The following is a 17,861-nucleotide window of genomic DNA, read 5'->3' on the forward strand; positions in this document are numbered from 1 at the left end:
TCGGGCTGTCCAAGATTTGATCTGGCCCATATTAAGATTTTATCATCGGACTACTTAAGAAAGAAGATGTTACATGTGTAACTACCTCAGCTCCCCACTAATTGACTATCACACGTGTCGAACAGCACGGCTGCCACCTTTGTCTGGCCAAACTCGTTATAACATGCAACTCCAGAGAGCGGTGAGATATGATCAGCAACCAACGTTGACACAGAAGAAGAGAAAAGGGAAAGTGAAACAGAGCAACCAAACATGGCAGTGATTTCCCTAGCAAGAAATGTCGTCTTCAACCTCTCGAGGTCTTTTCCTCAAGCCTCTTCCTCAATCTCTCTCAGATATTCTTCTCGGAAAGTCTCCCGGGTCTGCTTCACCTCTGCCTCCAAATTCTCCGAGGTAATTAATTAATTAACTAACGCTAACACTGTGTTCCTTCATCTCATGTGTATAGGCATGTTTAATTTCAATGGAACTTATATTTTGAATTTCAGGGTCGAAATGCGGCGGAAGAGAACAGGGGAGATTCAAGGGTTGACAGCAGGGGCTCTGCCGACAAGAAATGGAAGAACAAGGAACGAGAGTACGGGTCTGTTGACGTGAGTAGGAAGGCAAAAGAACCCATGGAAGAAGGCCTGGAAAAAAGCAAACAAAAAGCAGAGGAAGTGAAAGACACAACCAAGGAGTATGCACAGGAAGCGAAAGAGAAGACAAAGGGCGCAGTGGAGATGGTGGCAGAGAAGGCAAAACAGGGAACAAACAGAGCAGCCGAGACAGCAGAGAGCGCCAAGGAGAAAGCCAAAGACTACTCGTACAAGTCAGAAAAGAAGACCAAAGATATGGCGGGGACTCTAGCGGATAAGGCAAAAGAAGGGACTTACAAGGCCGCAGAGACGGCGGAGACTGCAAAGAAGAAGGCGAAAGAGGGCGCGTGGGGGGTGAAGGAGAAAACAGAGGATGTAGCCGCGACGGCGGAGGAGAAGGTGAAGGAGGGGACGAGCAAGGCGGCGAAGACGGCGAAGGATAAAGTGAAGGGGGCGTGGGGTGCGGTGAAGGAGACAGGGGAGAAGATTAAGGAGACGGTGGTTGGGGCGCCAGGTGAGGAGGTGGGGGTTGGGTTTTTGGATGAGGACACTAGAGACAGTGAAGATGAAATTCATGTTGATGTTGATGGTGATGGTGTGGCGGAAGGGAAGGTGGTGGGTGCGGATGTTGTGGAACGCAGGCGGCGTGCTGCCAATCCTGATGGGAAGAAACATTGATGTTCTGATCTGTGAATCTGGTTATTGATGGTGGATTTAGGTTCAAACAATCCAGTTTTGACTTCTCCATATCATCAGCGAGTTTATCTTTTTGTAAAATCAGAAAGAACTGATAATACTCCATTGAATCAGTTTCTTGATCACAGTGACATGTGTTAGACTTTATATGCATTTACAATATAAAAACAGCAAATTGGGTCTTTTCCTTCAACCTCTGCTACCACCTTTGAAGCACTCGAGAGATATTCTTAGACTAGTTGGCTGGTAAAGAGACATTGTAATTGATTAAAGATGGGATTTGAAGTGCCAATGGTGTTTCTCCGTAAACATGGAATATCTGCCAACGCAGCCCATTGAAAATTCATTATAAACTCATTTTCTAATTACTATAGTGTCCACTAAACATAATTAGTCACTAAAATATTTCAACTCCATGCATTTATTTAATTAGTCTCTTGCCATGTCATCACCTAGTTAGGTGAATCAAATGACTTCCAGCAGCAGAACGAACCATAAAACCCTGTCGTTTTGTTCTGTCCCTTAATCCAGACGACATGTTAAAATGGCCAAATAGTGTCGCTGGATTTCTATAAGTAAGTGATGTGTTTTAATCTTCACCGTTGGTTGGAACCTGAAACCAACGATCAAGATGTGCAACAGAATCCCGCCTGTTTATAAACCACCTCGGGCTCTGACTTCAGGCGCCAAACCAAGAACCATTTAACGAACTAAACAGTCGATTTTTCCCATTACACCGTAGAGTTGTAAATTCTTTCTCCACCACCTTCAGAGAATCTAAAATCAAGTATCGATTTCTTTTCAAGGGTTGATAGTTTTCTTGGTAAGAATTATCATGGAAAACGACAACAATTCTGATATGACAGAAGAAAGTGGAGTCACGAATCAAGATTCTATCAGTCTTTCGCTTGAAGCTCTTCAAGCGATATCAGACTTGAACGAATTAACCATGGAAGATGAGGGAAGCATATTGATCATGTCTGAAGAAATTGTGGGTCGTGACCACCGTACTGGATTGGCGGGTGAAGCAGAGCAAGAAGAAAGTCCAAATGTAAGCTGGGTTTTGCTGGGTAGGGCTGAAGAAGAAGTTGATGTGAACTCAAAGTCCCTCAATCCTTCTGAAATTGCTGAAAAAGAACACGCTGATTCACAGTTTTGGTTTATAGGCAGAAAGAAGGCAACTTCGGTTTTGAGTGTTCTGAAATTGGTAAATTCAATGTTCCTCAATCCTCATCTTGATTCTGATATTTCTGATTCTGAAGGAGTTAAAAAAGATTTGGATTTTGAGTTTATAATCAGAAAAGATGAAAAGCAGATGGTGGGTTTGGATCATCATAATGTGAAATCAGTGTTCTTTAATGTCAAAATGGTGGGTTCGGATGAGATTTTGGGTTCTTTGTCGGTGTGTGGAAAAGAAAAGACTGATCAACAAGACCTCAATAATCTTGTTCCTGAATTTGCAGAGAAAGAAAACATTGGTTTTGGTTCAGGGTCGAGTTCATGTTGTAGTGAAGGGGTTGAAGCTTTTGAGTTTATAATCAAAAGAAAAGATGTCATGAGAGCACATCATCTTGAACTGGAGGGTATTGGCCTGAAGAAAGAGGTTGCAACCCGTGGCATTCCATTCTGGTATGTTATACTTAAAGAGCATTTGTAAATTGCAACATATGTAGCTTGCTAATGGCTCTTTCACAGTCATTATACGTACATTGTAATGATGGATGAGTTAATTTGTTTGCAGTCATTATTATTTTCCATTGGTTTCGTGGATAACCTGCTACTTAAGTTATAGTTAATTATTAATTTAATTTAATGTAGGCATGTGAATCATGTAATTAGGAGGAGTTGGAGCGGGAAGATATGGAGGGCATCATTGAACGGCATCATTGAAGGTGAAGATATGGATGTAGATGACCCTGACGCTACTGAAAGTGACAGTGACGATGACAGGGATTTTGGTGACTACATTGGAAATGAAAGAGAAGATGATGGGGATGAAGGAGGAGTTGATGGTCAGAACAAAAAGGTGCCAGTTATTAGGCTATATCAGGAAGAAGAATACATCTGTGGGAAACTAACGATCAATGATTACCATAACGCACATCAGTTGGAAGAGGCAGTTTACAATCTCGTTCTGGAAACAAGGGCAATATTTCGCCAGCGATGGCTCACGCCATTGACCACCGAGTATATCCTGAGGTATCGAAGAAAGAATAGTCCACAAAATTGGACAGACCTTGCTATATTTGAAATGGACTGGGAGGAAGTTGCTGCGCGCCTATTTGTAGTTAATGCCATAGATAACACTGAAGATCATTTAAACCATTACTATCTACCGGTGTTTAGGAGGTCAGTTGACGGAGCATCCCAAAAAATTGGGGATTTGTACCCTTGGGACTACAGGGATGCAGAGGAGTTGGAGCGTGCTAGTAAACATGTCCTCAGCAAACATGGTGTTTTAGATACAACGGAGTACAGTTTCCAGTATTATGGAGAAGGGAATGAAGAACTCCACATGTTTGAATTGGATTGGCAGCAGGTTCTTCAACTTGACCTCCTATCAAGTGTGTACGCCACACATAACGTTCCAAGGGAAGGAGATGGAGATGATGGTGTGTAATGCTTATGGTAGGCTAGTGCCATCTCTAATCATCCTGTGGTGTGAAGGTAGGACTTGTGTTTCATTGAAATGCCTCATGTGGAGGAATTTAAATACATGTAAAGTCATGTACTGGTGCTTAATGTGCTCACTATTGGTGCAAAGATGATGTGTTTTTCAGCGTAGTGGTGGCCTCTTGTTTATTTCCAATATGCAGTTCATTCCACATTATCTCTAAACCAGTCAATTAACAAGTAATCCCAAAGTTCATTTTAGACACATTTTCTTTATATATATAATCATGAAAGCCTTTTGTACGATTTCCATACTCGTTTTGCAAAGAAATAATGTGACCTCCATTGAACCATGGGGCAGAACGGGTACATAATCCGATTTCGTATTTGGGTCAGGGTCAGTGTAATATTCAGCCCTCAATTCAAGGAGAGATTATTCAAAGTTGCCATTCTATTAGAGAATGAGTCGTTGTCCTTCATGGCTTATTTGCAACATAAGCAAAAGCTTTGTGGCTTATTATGTGATATTAACCCCTGCTCTCTGCTTTGAGGCTTTGAGCTGACGCATTCACATGCACATTGCAATGCAAGTGTGGTCTCCAACACCAACAACAGGGTAAGCAATTTACAGCTTAAATTTGGAAGGGTTGCCAGTGTGCAGCATGTCAATTCATACTTGCTTACCAAAAAAATAATAAACATAGCTTAAATTTATAATGCTGTTCACAAGATCCAGCACACATGAAAAAGGGATCCAGGACTTATTATATCTACTATTATGTAACTTGGAGGGAGCACAAATTATCTGAGTCCAATCGAAAGATTTCCGTCACTTCACTTAGCCCTTGGTAATGCCACATATATTGCTTGTAAGTTTAGGAAAATTCCCCTGAAAAGGCCAGCCAGTTTGTTAATGAATCGGGATAAGATATCATGAACCAAAAAACAACATGTATATTATAGAGAAAAGGAGAGTAATCTTATAGCTTGTACCAGCCAAAAGCGACCAAGCTGTGGAAGACAACACGGAGATGGAGTGGCACATACTGGTGATTTATCCAACCCAGAACAGGCCAGAACTGCATTTTCATTCATCAAGGTTTAAAATGTGTTATGTTTCCTGGTAATGTCTTGGTATAAAAAAAATACAATGGAGACAGAATTATACCGTCCACAATATGTATTGCACTGACGGGCAGTACTTCTTAATTTTATTCTTCACATGCATCTAGGGTCTTCCTGTGTTTCACACAATAAGCAGCAAAGTCCACATGCTAACATGCCTCTTTCAGGCTGACTTTGAAACTTTCAGAGTTGTTTGACTAATAACATTATAATCTGATATACAAATCATGCAACGCTTAGATCTTAATCAAATTTAAGGGCTGATAGGAACCACTGCATTTCTCACATGCCAACATGTCAAACATAAACAATTGATCACAAGTTTTGACATATTATATACTTACCTTCCACAACCAAGACATAGTAATTTGATTAGGAATTTTAGAACGACCAATGAATTCTTCTTTATGAGCACAACCTTTTTGGTTTAAGAAGAGGAAGAGATCAGAAGTTATGGCACTTAAATAACGATGGCTATAATTAATATGAAGTGTAGGACGGATTTCTCAACAAAAACCAGAGCGTGAAGGAAAGTAGAGTAGCCTTACCTTCTTGGCTACTGTTTTTGAATCCTTCTTCCCCTTGAAAATCTTATCAAGTAATAAATGCAGGAAGTGCCCAAATGGTCCATGATAAACAGCTCCAAAAAGCTGCATGCAGAAATGCAAGGTTATAATGGAAAACACATGTAATATTACTTGTACACATCAAAATTGACACATTATATTAGCAATAGACAATAGTGCTTATAGCAAAAATTATAAGGTCTTTTTTCTTTCAGCACATTAATACTTTTAGGGCCAAGCTAATAGAGTCCTGAAGATCCACCCAAACTTCTTACAGAATATTCTCACAAAAACGAAAACGTACAAATCACCCAATAATGATTGTAATTATGATGCATAATGAGTTTTAGTCATCATCCCTGACAACAATGCTGTATATTTTGCATTTTATCATGTTACTGGAATATTTTATGTTTGCTACACTAGTTTGTAAAAGGGGTTCGTGATATTATCTTCTTTAACTGCATGCCTTAATCCAAAAACCCAGGTCAAGGGTGCGATATGCAGGGTGAGGTTATAGGCATCCACCTAATTGAAATGCACTGCAGTGTAATCATGTGCATATGTGTTATGTTGGTCTTTCAGACCAAATCTAGCTGAGAACGTATTCTAATTAAGGTCGAACAATGGCTATGAGTTTAGGCAAATGAAATGTGTGTGTGTGTGTGACTGTGTGACAATGATCTAACAGAAAGAGCATCAGTAAGCTACAGTTGGGAATTGGGAGTTTTCCATTCATTTAGCTTAACTGCTTAGTACCCAATTATACAGAATAGAAGAAACGAAAACACAGTTGCGAGCGCACACATACACAAATCAAATATACAAAATCTTCTGTGTAGTTGGAAAACCAAGAAACCAAAATAAAATGGGGACCTTACCACTTCGAGAAGCAGACGTCTTAACTGACGTTTCTGAATCCCGGTGAGCTTCCGAGACACTATGTCCCTGATCGCTGACAAAACCCCACTGTAATTGCCAGTTGGAATAAGAAAAGAAGGTATCACCAAAAATTCCCAATTAACAGCATTTGATGGCTAGGACCTCAGAGTAACTAAATTATCACAAGCACAGGTCATAATTGAGTTTAAAAGATAATATCTTTGAAAACCCAGATGAGAAACACCTAAACTTTCAGAAATTCTATTCTTTTTTGGCTTCCTCTTCTGGAACTAAGCAGGGGTTTAAACGGAAAACAGAGGAAATCAAGGTAAACCCTTTACAAAATTGGACTGAACCAAACAACCCAAGTGAGATTAACAGAGACATGGGATTTGACCTTAGTTCTGAGACGATGATGCTGATGCTGAAGCAAGTACTGCTGCAACCCCTTCTTTGCAATCGAACCCATGCTTTCCTTGTTACAACAAAGTCTTCCAATGGCAACTCTTGAGAGGAACTAAAACTGTTTGCGCTTTTCAGTTTATAGTTTGGAGTGAAATATCTGAGGCATTTGACTGTTAAACTCAAGACTGCGAGTCCGAGACGTTTGTATTGTAATTTCTAATTTGTATGGTCTTGCATTGAAGCCTTCCCCCAAGCTTAATGTAGACTGATGTTTTGTTTTGAATTTCACATGCAGAGTAGAGAGACTATGGGTCGTGTCATGTTAGTATCATATGGTTTAGGATTTACATGTCATGAATGCTCAAATTTGACTCGTTTAACAAACGTGTCGTGTTAGGTTGACTCGTTAATTTTTTGTGTGGGTTTTGAGTCGTATATTAGATTGACCTGTTAAATAGTAGTAACTACTAACTAGTGAGGTAAAAATGTAAACAAAAAAAAGTACATAAAAAGATGACTATTCAAAGAATTTTGATAATTTAATTAAGTAATTATTATTATTATTATTATTTTTTAATACAGGTTTCGAGTCATGTCACCCCTAATAGAGAGACCTATACAACTTACAACAAGACATCACATACATATATATGTACTAGCCCCTTGACACATGCTCACGCATGTGCCAATTGGTTTTCTTTTTCTTTTTTATTTTTATTTTTAGAATTAAGAAAAAATAACAGAGTAGTTATGTTCCATAAAAATAGGACTTATTATCTTATTTGTTTTTAATTTTAATTTTTTTAATATTAAAAAATGTGAATTTACGATATTATCCTCATTTAATTAATAATTTCAATTCTTAATGTTTGAATTAACAAAGGGCATTTTATGGTATTTTAAATGTTTCACCATTCTCTGGCTTTTGCTTTATATATATAGATAATATCACCTCTTTTACTTCCCACTCACTCTACAGTCACCTAATATTAGAACGAAGATACTCATTCCTTTTATGTTGCTTAAATTCTGAACATTTAAATTAATTATAGATACAATTTAATGTGATATTAATGTAGACGTGGCAAATTACCATTGGTACTGGTCGGGATGTCAATCTATCAGCAATTGGATGGGTGAGGATAGCTTTACAAAAAATTTGAAGCACTGCTAAAAAAAACAAATTTTGAAGCAATTAAGAGGAGTTGAATTGAAGATGAGTTGGATTGAGGAGAGTCAGATTTTTATTGAAGTTATTTACTAAATCATATGGAATTGGGGGTAGGAGTGTACTAATTCCTTATAAGTTGTTTACTAAAAGGTTAAATACTTTTTCGGTTACTGAGTTTTACATAAAAATTCAATTTTTTTCACTGAGTGAAAATTTTAGCCAAATTATTCACCATGTTTTTCAATATTTACAATTAATAGACTTTTTGTTATCTTCAGTTAAGTGCAGTTTTTTTTGTTTTTATTTTTTATTTTTAGGAAGCACATTCAGTCTTCTTCCTCTAACCCAACAAGTTAGAGTCTATTGCTATTAAGGTTTAACAAATTTTGGGAAACACAATGACTAATTTGACTAAAAAAATTTCTCAATGACCAAATTGAATTATCGTGAAAAACCCAGTGACCAAAATGGTATTTAACCATTAACTAAATTCATATGAATTGGAATTGAAACCAATTTGATTACTAAAATGCCCCTGTTGTTGGGTTAAAATAGATGATAATTTTAAAATTGTGTGAATATATAATGGGTAAAAAAAAGATGGATTCATAATGGGTTAATTCTCTAGGAATTAGAATATCACTTCTCACTCAAGAGTCCAATTCCTTCAAAATAGAGAATTGAATTCCTGCTTTTGTGTGGATCTCACTCGTATTTTGACTCATGCATGTGAAATAAACACATGAGTATCCGAGTTTTGTGCTGATAACCCTAGAGAGAAAAGAGGGAAGGGCATGGAGAGAAAAGGGTATCGTACGCGTGAGTCGTGACCATGTAAAACTCAATATTCAATCATCGTATACCATCCTAAAGGACGGTATGTAGGAAGCAAAAACATACACTCATTTACTAATGAGTGTCCATTAAACGTAAAAGATAACTAGAAAGTCACTAAAATATTTCAACTCCATGCATTTCTTTCAGTAGTCCCATCCAGCAGATTACCATGCATTATGAGGTCACCTATGAAGATAACTTGAGCTCTTCAAACAATCCACTCAAATGATCATTCCCACTGTAAATCACGTGAAGATATCCATCGCTATCCTTATTTTCCTCATCGATTGCAGACATCAAGACACCTGTAAGTGAACATTGGAAGAATTATCATAACTGCAACTTTGGGAGTAACACACACACACACACACACATATATATATATAGCGCAAACCAAAAAAAATTGATTTGCAGCTCACCAGTGGGAGGTTGAGTAGTGTTCTTGAAAAAGACAAACATGGGCTTTTTGCTATAACCCCGTAAAAACCGAACAAATTTTCTAAGAAGCATATCAGAAGGGATAAGGAATCTGCATCCAGAAAAAATGGGCAGTCACTAATAGTTTTTGGTACAACTGCCAACTCCAAATGAACAAGACATATGACACTTAAAAATACAATACTTAAACAATAAAAGCATCATAACTATTTGGTTTTTCCCTGACAGATTCGAAAAGCATAAAAGAAAAGTGAACAATCACAACAATACAAATCAAGATAATAAAAAACGAGGGAGTCGGCAACTTACTTCTTCATGTTAATGTCCGGAATGTCACTCCCTGCATCCTTCTCTACACTCACCTGCATTGCATGCATGGAGGCTCAAATTAGAATTTAGAACAAAGCATATGAATGCCAAGGAGGAAGTAAACATATTGGTGAAATTCGTACAGGTATACAAAGTGGATACTTCTCCCTCAAATCGGCACCTTCCAAACTTTTTTTTCCGTTCCTCCTCCAGCCTCTCTTATTCCAATTGTCTAAGCAAGCAATGGCCCATATGCAATACTTTCGTTTTCTGCTTTTTTTTGCTAACGGAACATTTCTGAACATATATCAAACGCATAAATTAAAATGAATAATTTAATTGTACAAAGCAAGATAATCAAAGCACAAAGGGAACTACCAACATACTTCTTCTCGTCGCTGTCAGTGCCATCAAATTCACTCCCTGTCCCTGCAGCATTCTCCACTTTGACCTGCTTAAAGCTCCACTGATCAATGCCTGCCTAGGAAGAAAGTACACACACACACACATATATATATAGTCCAAGAAATTCTTACCGGCTTCTTCTCTTCAGCTTGCCTACTTTCTAAAGTATTATAGTCCATAACCATCAGTCACAAGAAAGAAAACATAAAAGTTAGACAAAAACTAATCATCCATTTAAAAGATAAACCATATTCATATTCAGTATCAACCCTGCATCCATGATTCCATGAAAATTTTAAATTACCTTAAACTACAGAGACCATCTTATCACAAAGAAGAAGAAAAACTACACACACTGTAAACAAAAAAGAGAAACAAACCCTGAGAACAATCATTCCTGGAAGAGCATTCTTCTGCCATGGCGAAATTACAACAACTGACTGTTCTCTGTGATAGGATAGGACCCAGCTCTATCTCAACCTTAACTCTATCCTTGAACAGAAAACCAATCTTGATATTATTCTAACAAATCCAAAATACAAGCCGTCTTCCTTTGCACAACTAATTAATCAGTATTTATACTGACTTGCAAATTAGACTTAGTTAAGGACTTTAAACCAACTCACCTAATAATTCTCCACTAATATCTGCCAACGGGGCCCATTGAAAAGGGCCTTGAAAAAAACCAATACATCTGGCGCAATGAAACACAACATCTATAATAATGCTAAAAGGACTCTACCACTCTGGAAGATGTGATTTTCTTTTAATTATCCAAACCGTTATAAAGCAATGCACCATCAGCTCACTCTATAACTATAGAGTATTTCTTCAAGTGAAGAGTATATGTACGTACTTCTGAATTCTGATGTTATAAAAGAAAAGAAGAAGAAAAAATTGGATGAGTGAGAGGGTCGATGGATCTGTTGAGAAATAAATATTGAAAGAAAAGGGCTTTATCAATGGGATGAAAAATAATCTGCAGACTTCAGAAAAGTTTCCAGCTTCGTCAGGGAGGGCAACTAAGAAAGAACACGTGTAACTATGGAAACCCCCACCAATTGACTAGTACGCGTGTCGAGCAACAAGGCTGCCACCTTGCTCTCCCCACCTACAGCAGACAACCCAAGAAAGCGGTGATATAATCAGAAACCAAAGTAGCAGAGCAAACAGAGCAATCAACAACAACATGGCAGTCAACTCCATGGCTAAGAATCTCATCTTCAACCCTTCAAAATCTTTTCCTCAAAGCCCTTCAGCACTGTCTCCCAGATATTCCTCTCGCAAAGTCTCAAGGGTCTGCTTCAATACCTCTGCCACCAAATACTCGGAGGTAATAAATTAACTAAGCCATTAACACTAGTTTTCTTCTTGCATAATTTGATCCCTTCAGGGTTCAGTGGGCTTCGTATTGACTATGTTATTGAATTTCAGGGTCAAAATGCTGCGGAAGATCATAGGGATTCAAGGGCAGACTGGGCCTACGATGACAAGAAGTGGAGGAACGAGGGGTCCGTTGACGCAAATAACAGAGGAAAAAATCCAGCAGAGGAAATGATAGACAGGACCAAGGACTTTACCCATGAAACGAAGGAGAGGACAAAGAGCGCAGCGGAGAAGGCGAAAGAGGGAACAAACAGAGCAGCCAAGACAGCAGTGAGCGCCAAGGAGAAAGCAAAACAATACGCCTACGAGACAAAGGAGAAGACGAAAGAGGTGGCGGGATCTGTAGCTGAGAAGGCCAAAGAGGGGACGTATAAGGTGGCGGAGATGGCGGCGAGCGCGAAGGAGAAGGCAAAAGAGAAGGCGAAGGAGATGAAGGAGAAAACAGAGGATGTGGCCGAAACGGTGGCGGATAAGGTGAAGGAGGGGACGAGCAAGGTGGCAGAGACGGCGAAGGACAAGGTGAAGGGGGAGTGGGGGGCGGCGAAGGAGACGGGGAAGAAGATTAAGGAGACTCTGGTGGGGAGTACTTCATCTGATTCTGATGATGAGGTGGAGGTGGTGCATGAGAAGGTTGTGGAAGTTTTGGATGAGAAGGGGAATGTTGTGGATGTTAGGAGGCGGATTCGCAAGCCTGAAGATGATGATGTGAAGAAATGTTGATGTGTTTGTGAGTCTGCTCAAACATGATAGAAGAAGTTCATGTGTTTGATAGTTTCATTTTGAAGTGGTAATGGGGATGTTTAGGCAGCTTGCTGCTACCTGTTTGTAGTCTTTATTGGGGTCTCCTCGCCATTTCAATGAAGGCAACCTTTCGATAAAATAAAAATATAGTAAGGCTTACATCCTTCAAATTCAATTTACCATACTTACAATTTTTCACTTTTTGTTCTTATAAATAATATCTAATTTGTATAAGTAACAACTCATAATTAGGATCCAACTCAACAAATTACCTAATTAAGTATAAATTTTAATTTATTGTACTTTTTAGATTCTAAAAATATTTTTTAATTGGATTGTATATAATGACCGGTATTGAATTTGGAAAGATCTCCAAATGGTTGTAATGGATATAGGAATTAATTTAGAAACTTTTTTAAAAATTTAACAATGAATTCGGTTTGTTTAATAAAAATGTTTATGTTATTTTCTTTTTATGAATTATACATGACTAATAATCTACTTTATAATAATTTATGAATAATAATGTAGATACCAATATACCTACATTATACGACATCCAATATACCTACATTAATTTTAAAGTACTTACGATTAGGATTTAGGTGTTATATACCTACTACGAAATATGTATAGGTAAATTAATATATGTAATTATGGTTTATATGTATTGCTATATATAGTCCTGATCTCTTGGACCACAGGAGTCCAAGAGCTTGTGGTCACCCACCGTTGGATATTAATCCAATTGTTCAAAAAAAAAAAATTTAAATGAGTGCAAGAGTGAGTGAACCGTTGAATTTACATCCAACGGTGAGTGATCATAAATCTCTTGGACCCCTGTAGTCCAAAAGATCAGGACTGTTGCTATATATACGTATTATTTATGAACGAACATATATTATATGTATTATGAGAATGTTTTGATTTGTTGAGTCCAAGCAACACCATAACAATGGAAATGCTAGACATTAGGGATTGTTTAGGAAAAATCGTTGGATAACAAAAATGGCAGGGTTTTGTAAATAAGCAATAAGAAATGGGCAACTTTTATCCTTCATGGCATCCGTTTTCGAAATTGGGGGGATGTTTTCTATTTTGAAATGTGCTCCCTTTTTTTTTTTTTTTTGGGGGAATGTTGCAACTCTCCTTGAGTTAATATAAAATGAAAGAAAAAATATAGTCATGTAGTATAACTTGTGCACGAATAATATGGTATGGTTATGATTATAATATGAATATTTACAATGAACTATAAACGATATAGTTGATATCTAATTTTTAAGGTATAATATCGGATCAGAGACAAAGATCTTAACACATAATTTAACAAGGATCTTACCACATGTCAAGAATTCGATTTGGATTATGTTGTAGGATTGCCAAATAAACAACACGGTGGAGATATTCGATGTGGACAATATTGTAGGATTGACGAGTAAACGACATAGTTGATATCTCCGAGTTTTAAAGGAAATGAGATTAGGATCCTACTACATAGTCAAAAATGGATTCGAACCTTGCCCTACTCAAGAACTGACCCGGACCATGGGGTAGGATTGCTCCCGGAAATGCTATGATTGTGGGAGGGTTCAGTCTCACTACTCAACAAGAGAGAGAAAATAATGATTGAATAGTTTGATTGATTGCTCCACTCAAGGAACTTTGTGTTTGAGTTCGACTGTCTGAGAGGAGATGGAAACTCAAATCAATGAACTTGGGCCGAATTGATTCAATATCAATATTGTTGTTCATAATTGAGGGCCAACGAGGGGACCTTGTAGAAATTAGATTTAGACATGCAGGCCCAAAAGAATATTATATATATATATATATATATATAAAAGACCCCCGAACCTTGAAAGAGTGGGCCCACTTTGACACCCATAAAGTGGATGTGGAAGTGGAAGTGCAGGGAGCAGTTGTAACCCCCAACGGACGCCACGCCAGCATCATCACCATCTACAACTGGTCCATCTCTGTTTCTGCCAACTCCGCTTCTTCGGTTAAGTTGGTTTGGGGCACGTGCCACTCGTCTCGTTCACTCACTCTCATCCTAATTCCTAATCCAATTTACACTCTCACACTTCAATTCTAGTCTCAGCAAATGGGAATCTCACCAGTCAGCATCCACTTTCACATATAGCTTCATTTGAATTGCCGGAATTGCCCCTCCTTAAACATGAACAAATACTCCAATTGATAGATAATTAGCCGAATCTCTCACACATTAATAGGTAATTCATTTTCAAATAAATCATGTTGCGTTCAATATACCTATTGCTTATATACGTTGACACACACATTCTTTAGTCAATGGCAAAAGGGAGATTCGAATATCAATGAACACATATTATTTGATTACTGACAAAAATGTTTACTAATAAAAGAGAAATTCCAACATTTTTTTAGCAACAACATAACATAAGAAAAATTCAAATGTGAACGAGCACATGTTATTTAATCAACTACCAAAAAAGAGATTTGAATGTTAATATGTAAAGGAAAATTCGAATTTCAGATTCTTGAATATAAATTATTAAACTAATTAGAATTAGACGTATTATAATTACCGTGTTTTTTCTTTAGGTGCACACGGATTATTTTAGTGTCATCGTACACACCTTCAAATATTGTATGGGAGTCCTTTTATAATTTTTTTCTCGGATCGAATGTCATCATAAATTTGACACGCGCTGGACAAAATTGGTTTGCCGAAGAATGAGAAGGAACTTTGACTAATCCAATCCAATCTAACACGTGAGTAAGTAGACAGAAAACAAGAGTTATAGAAAAGTCGGCATGGAAATGCTTGGAAGAACGGGGACACAATTGTCTTTCTGAGTAAATGATGTCACAGAGAAGAGAACGAAACCCACCAAACAGAAAATCAAAAAAGGAAAGAAAAAAAATTGTGAATAGAAGACTCAAGGAGCGAGTTATGAGTATGATTGTAGTAGGCAGACAGAGATGAAAGTGGAATGAAAGAGAAAAAAAATAGAGTAGTTGCTGCTGCTGAGGCCTGACAGGCACACACACAGCCAAAAAAAACACAGGGACGACCGCCAAGCCACCCTCCTGAGCCTGCTCTGACCCGCCGCCTCTGCTCTCTCTTATTCACCTGTCCAGTTTTGAGTGTGGTCCATCCCCTCCCCTCCCCTCCCCTCCCAATATATCTAAATTCAATAGCTAAAGCTCTCATCTTTCTTCAGTTCTAGAGACTTTTCTTTGTTTTATTTTGTTGGGTTTGGTTTTGCTTCTTGGGGGGCTCTGAATTGCAGCATATCTGAATGAAAAGGTAAAGGTTGAAGCTTGGTGTTCTGGGTTGTTGATATTATGATCAAACAAAAGCAATGGATTGGGAGGTTTTTTATTTGTAGGTTTTCTGAGCTGCGTTTTTGAGTTAATGAATTAACACCAATTCTGGTGGTATCTCTCTAGCTCCCACAGATTATTGAGACCTCTCCTATCTGGGTTTTGTGCTCATCCGACACCCCGTTTTCGGTCCTCTGTTCAAATTACAGTAAAACAAAGAACAAACAAGAAAGCAGGTCAACAATCTAATCTCTTCACACCTTCTGACACCTTGTGTGTAGAAGGAGCAAAAAAATCTTGTCGGATATTGTTCAATTCAGGGAGATATTGGGCCATCGGATTTTCATAATTTCATTTCCCATTTGGTTTCATGCTTATTACATTCATTGTGATTGATGAAATGAGTGAATGGCCTCTGGTTTTTTGTGGTGGGTAGGTAAGTTAGTGGGAACGAGAAAGAGGCATGCCTATGCACAAGGATAACGATCGCCCTTTGTTTTGCAGTGAGAGTCTTTAGATTCTCAAGGCTCAGCGAAACACGTTGAGCCTCTCATCTCACAACAACGCTCTAATTTAGCCTTCCCCTTATAACCTGCGTGTTCCATAAAGCCGCACATCCCATCAAGCAAGAGCACAGCAGCAAAAGAAAGAAAAGTATATAGGGAGATCATCATCAAACACCAGCTGGGGCTTGTTCAGAAGATGGATCAGCAAAATCCAGATCAGAGGTTGAAGCCAACTTTACAGACTGAGAACCAGCAGCAGCAGCAGCAAAACCAGCAGCCTCAGAAGTGTCCTCGCTGTGAGTCTCTGAACACCAAGTTTTGCTATTACAACAATTACAGCCTCTCTCAGCCGCGCTACTTCTGCAAGACTTGTAGAAGGTATTGGACCCAAGGCGGGACCCTCAGGAACGTCCCTGTCGGCGGAGGCTGCCGGAAGGGGAAGCGTCCGAAGACTAATTCTTCATCATCATCATCTCCCTCTCTGCAGCCACAGTCGCAGGCACAGGCACCACAACAAGACCAGCAAACAGTGAAAAACTTGTCCACAACAAGCCCAAGTTCTAATCTTGGGGCTATAGAGAGCACTGGTAATTTGGCTTCTCACCATCAGTACTATCCTGGTGGTACTGGGTATTTGTCATCTTATGCAGCAATTCAATCTCTGAATCAGTCACAGCCCTTCAACGTTGGGGGCCATGATCAACTGGGAGGAGGTGCATCCTCAAATATGAGCCTGCTGCAGGGGTTCAATGTTTCAGCTCCTTTTGGCCAATTTTATCAAGCTGGCAACACTAAGAGCAGCATGGTGGATCAAACGGCTCTGTATCCATCTGATCAAGAGGGCTTATTGATTCAACCAACCAGGCCTTCTGCTTCTAGTGACCATGGCTGGCCTCATCAGAGCTTCAACATCAACAGATCATCTGCTAATGCTTCTTCTGCAGCTTCTGAAAGCGCTTTGTGGGCCACCACCACCTCTGGTAACATGAACACCACCACCACCACCAGCGCTGGGCCTTCTCTGAACCCAAACCAGTGGCCTGATCTACCTGGATCATATGGCCCTCCTAATTGAGACTTTTCAAGCATGCATTTCTTGCAGCAGCTCCCTCAACCTCCAGAGACCGTTCAGAACATGGCAATTAATTATCCATCTGCATATGGATGGATCTCATCTCAGCCCATGTTCAGTTCTCATTTCCCTGTACTGTGCTAAATTGGTTCATTTAACTTGGTGGTTTAAGTAGGTTATGTATAATCTTTGTTTTTCATGGAGCATAGATATATATATTTAGAGAGAATTTGGTGATGTGAGTTTTCATTGTAAATGAAAGGAGGAGCGTATAGCGGTCGTAATCATATATAGCCTTTTGTTTCCATGCGTTGGGTTGATCTATGATTAGGTTGTTTGTTTTGAACTTAAATTTCATCAAAAGTTAAATGAGTTAAATATGCTTTAATTGTAACTTTAATTGTTATTTCATTGCTTTAATCGTTTGCTTATTCATCTATACAATTTAGATAGTTCAAAGTGGTGGCTTTCTGAGCAATCTAAAAGTATGATGCATGGATAAGGGAAGCTTAGTTGAATGTGTAGAAAAGTTGATGAACCAAGATATATGGTTTGGTTAGGTTTGTTGCATGAGGTGGGTGACTGCACTGACTGTGCTACAAATGCTTTAAAATGAATCACTACTTGAGACCCAGAGTTCCAAATTGCTTTATGATTTATTGTCATCAGGGCGCTTTGGCAGGCTTTAGCCTGCCTGCCTGCTACAGGCTCTTTTTCTTGCTAGTGTGGAACAGAAATAGCAAAACAAGATTATTTCTGGCCTGCCAATCACGGTACCTCAAGTGAAAAGGTTTCACATAAGTGTTTCTCTATATA

The 17,861-nt window shown here is 38.6% G+C and overlaps 4 protein-coding genes and 1 long non-coding RNA gene across 8 annotated transcripts; 3 read left to right on the plus strand and 2 right to left on the minus strand.

Annotated features, from left to right (window-relative positions):
- Positions 211 to 1,559, plus strand: LOC18779401 (late embryogenesis abundant protein, group 3). The gene is made up of 2 exons (XM_020562675.1): positions 211 to 393; positions 489 to 1,559. Exons 1-2 carry the CDS (start codon positions 253 to 255, stop codon positions 1,254 to 1,256), a joined length of 909 nt encoding a protein of 302 aa, XP_020418264.1. The 5' UTR covers positions 211 to 252; the 3' UTR covers positions 1,257 to 1,559.
- LOC18780162 lies at positions 4,502 to 7,149 on the minus strand. Of its 3 annotated transcripts, none has more exons than XR_002271059.1 (6): positions 6,858 to 7,149; positions 6,460 to 6,547; positions 5,357 to 5,662; positions 5,056 to 5,225; positions 4,881 to 4,966; positions 4,502 to 4,776 (listed from the first exon to the last, which is right to left on the minus strand). It is a non-coding gene; the product is annotated as an uncharacterized LOC18780162 (long non-coding RNA). The 3 variants fall into 3 exon arrangements; XR_002271058.1 differs by having other exon boundaries at positions 5,056 to 5,430; positions 5,561 to 5,662; positions 6,858 to 7,147; XR_002271057.1 differs by having other exon boundaries at positions 5,056 to 5,662; positions 6,858 to 7,147.
- Positions 8,865 to 10,210, minus strand: LOC109948497 (autophagy-related protein 8C-like). Its single transcript, XM_020561616.1, has 6 exons — positions 10,157 to 10,210; positions 10,007 to 10,101; positions 9,764 to 9,917; positions 9,621 to 9,673; positions 9,293 to 9,402; positions 8,865 to 9,178 (listed from the first exon to the last, which is right to left on the minus strand). The coding sequence occupies exons 1-6, from the start codon at positions 10,208 to 10,210 to the stop codon at positions 9,060 to 9,062; spliced, it is 585 nt and encodes a 194-aa protein (XP_020417205.1). The 3' UTR covers positions 8,865 to 9,059.
- Positions 11,023 to 12,320, plus strand: LOC18779790 (late embryogenesis abundant protein 1). Its single transcript, XM_020562729.1, has 2 exons — positions 11,023 to 11,358; positions 11,460 to 12,320. The coding sequence occupies exons 1-2, from the start codon at positions 11,215 to 11,217 to the stop codon at positions 12,129 to 12,131; spliced, it is 816 nt and encodes a 271-aa protein (XP_020418318.1). The 5' UTR covers positions 11,023 to 11,214; the 3' UTR covers positions 12,132 to 12,320.
- Positions 14,783 to 17,445, plus strand: LOC18780196 (dof zinc finger protein DOF1.4). 2 transcript variants are annotated; one of them, XM_007212584.2, is made up of 2 exons: positions 14,783 to 15,703; positions 15,904 to 17,445. In XM_007212584.2, exon 2 carries the CDS (start codon positions 16,170 to 16,172, stop codon positions 17,046 to 17,048), a length of 879 nt encoding a protein of 292 aa, XP_007212646.1. In that variant the 5' UTR covers positions 14,783 to 15,703; positions 15,904 to 16,169; the 3' UTR covers positions 17,049 to 17,445. The 2 variants fall into 2 exon arrangements, with proteins under 2 accessions (XP_007212646.1, XP_020416879.1); XM_020561290.1 differs by having other exon boundaries at positions 14,783 to 15,450; positions 15,594 to 17,445.

The sequence above is a fragment of the Prunus persica genome, chromosome G4 (genome assembly GCF_000346465.2).
Source record: "Prunus persica cultivar Lovell chromosome G4, Prunus_persica_NCBIv2, whole genome shotgun sequence".
NCBI lineage: Eukaryota > Viridiplantae > Streptophyta > Magnoliopsida > Rosales > Rosaceae > Prunus > Prunus persica.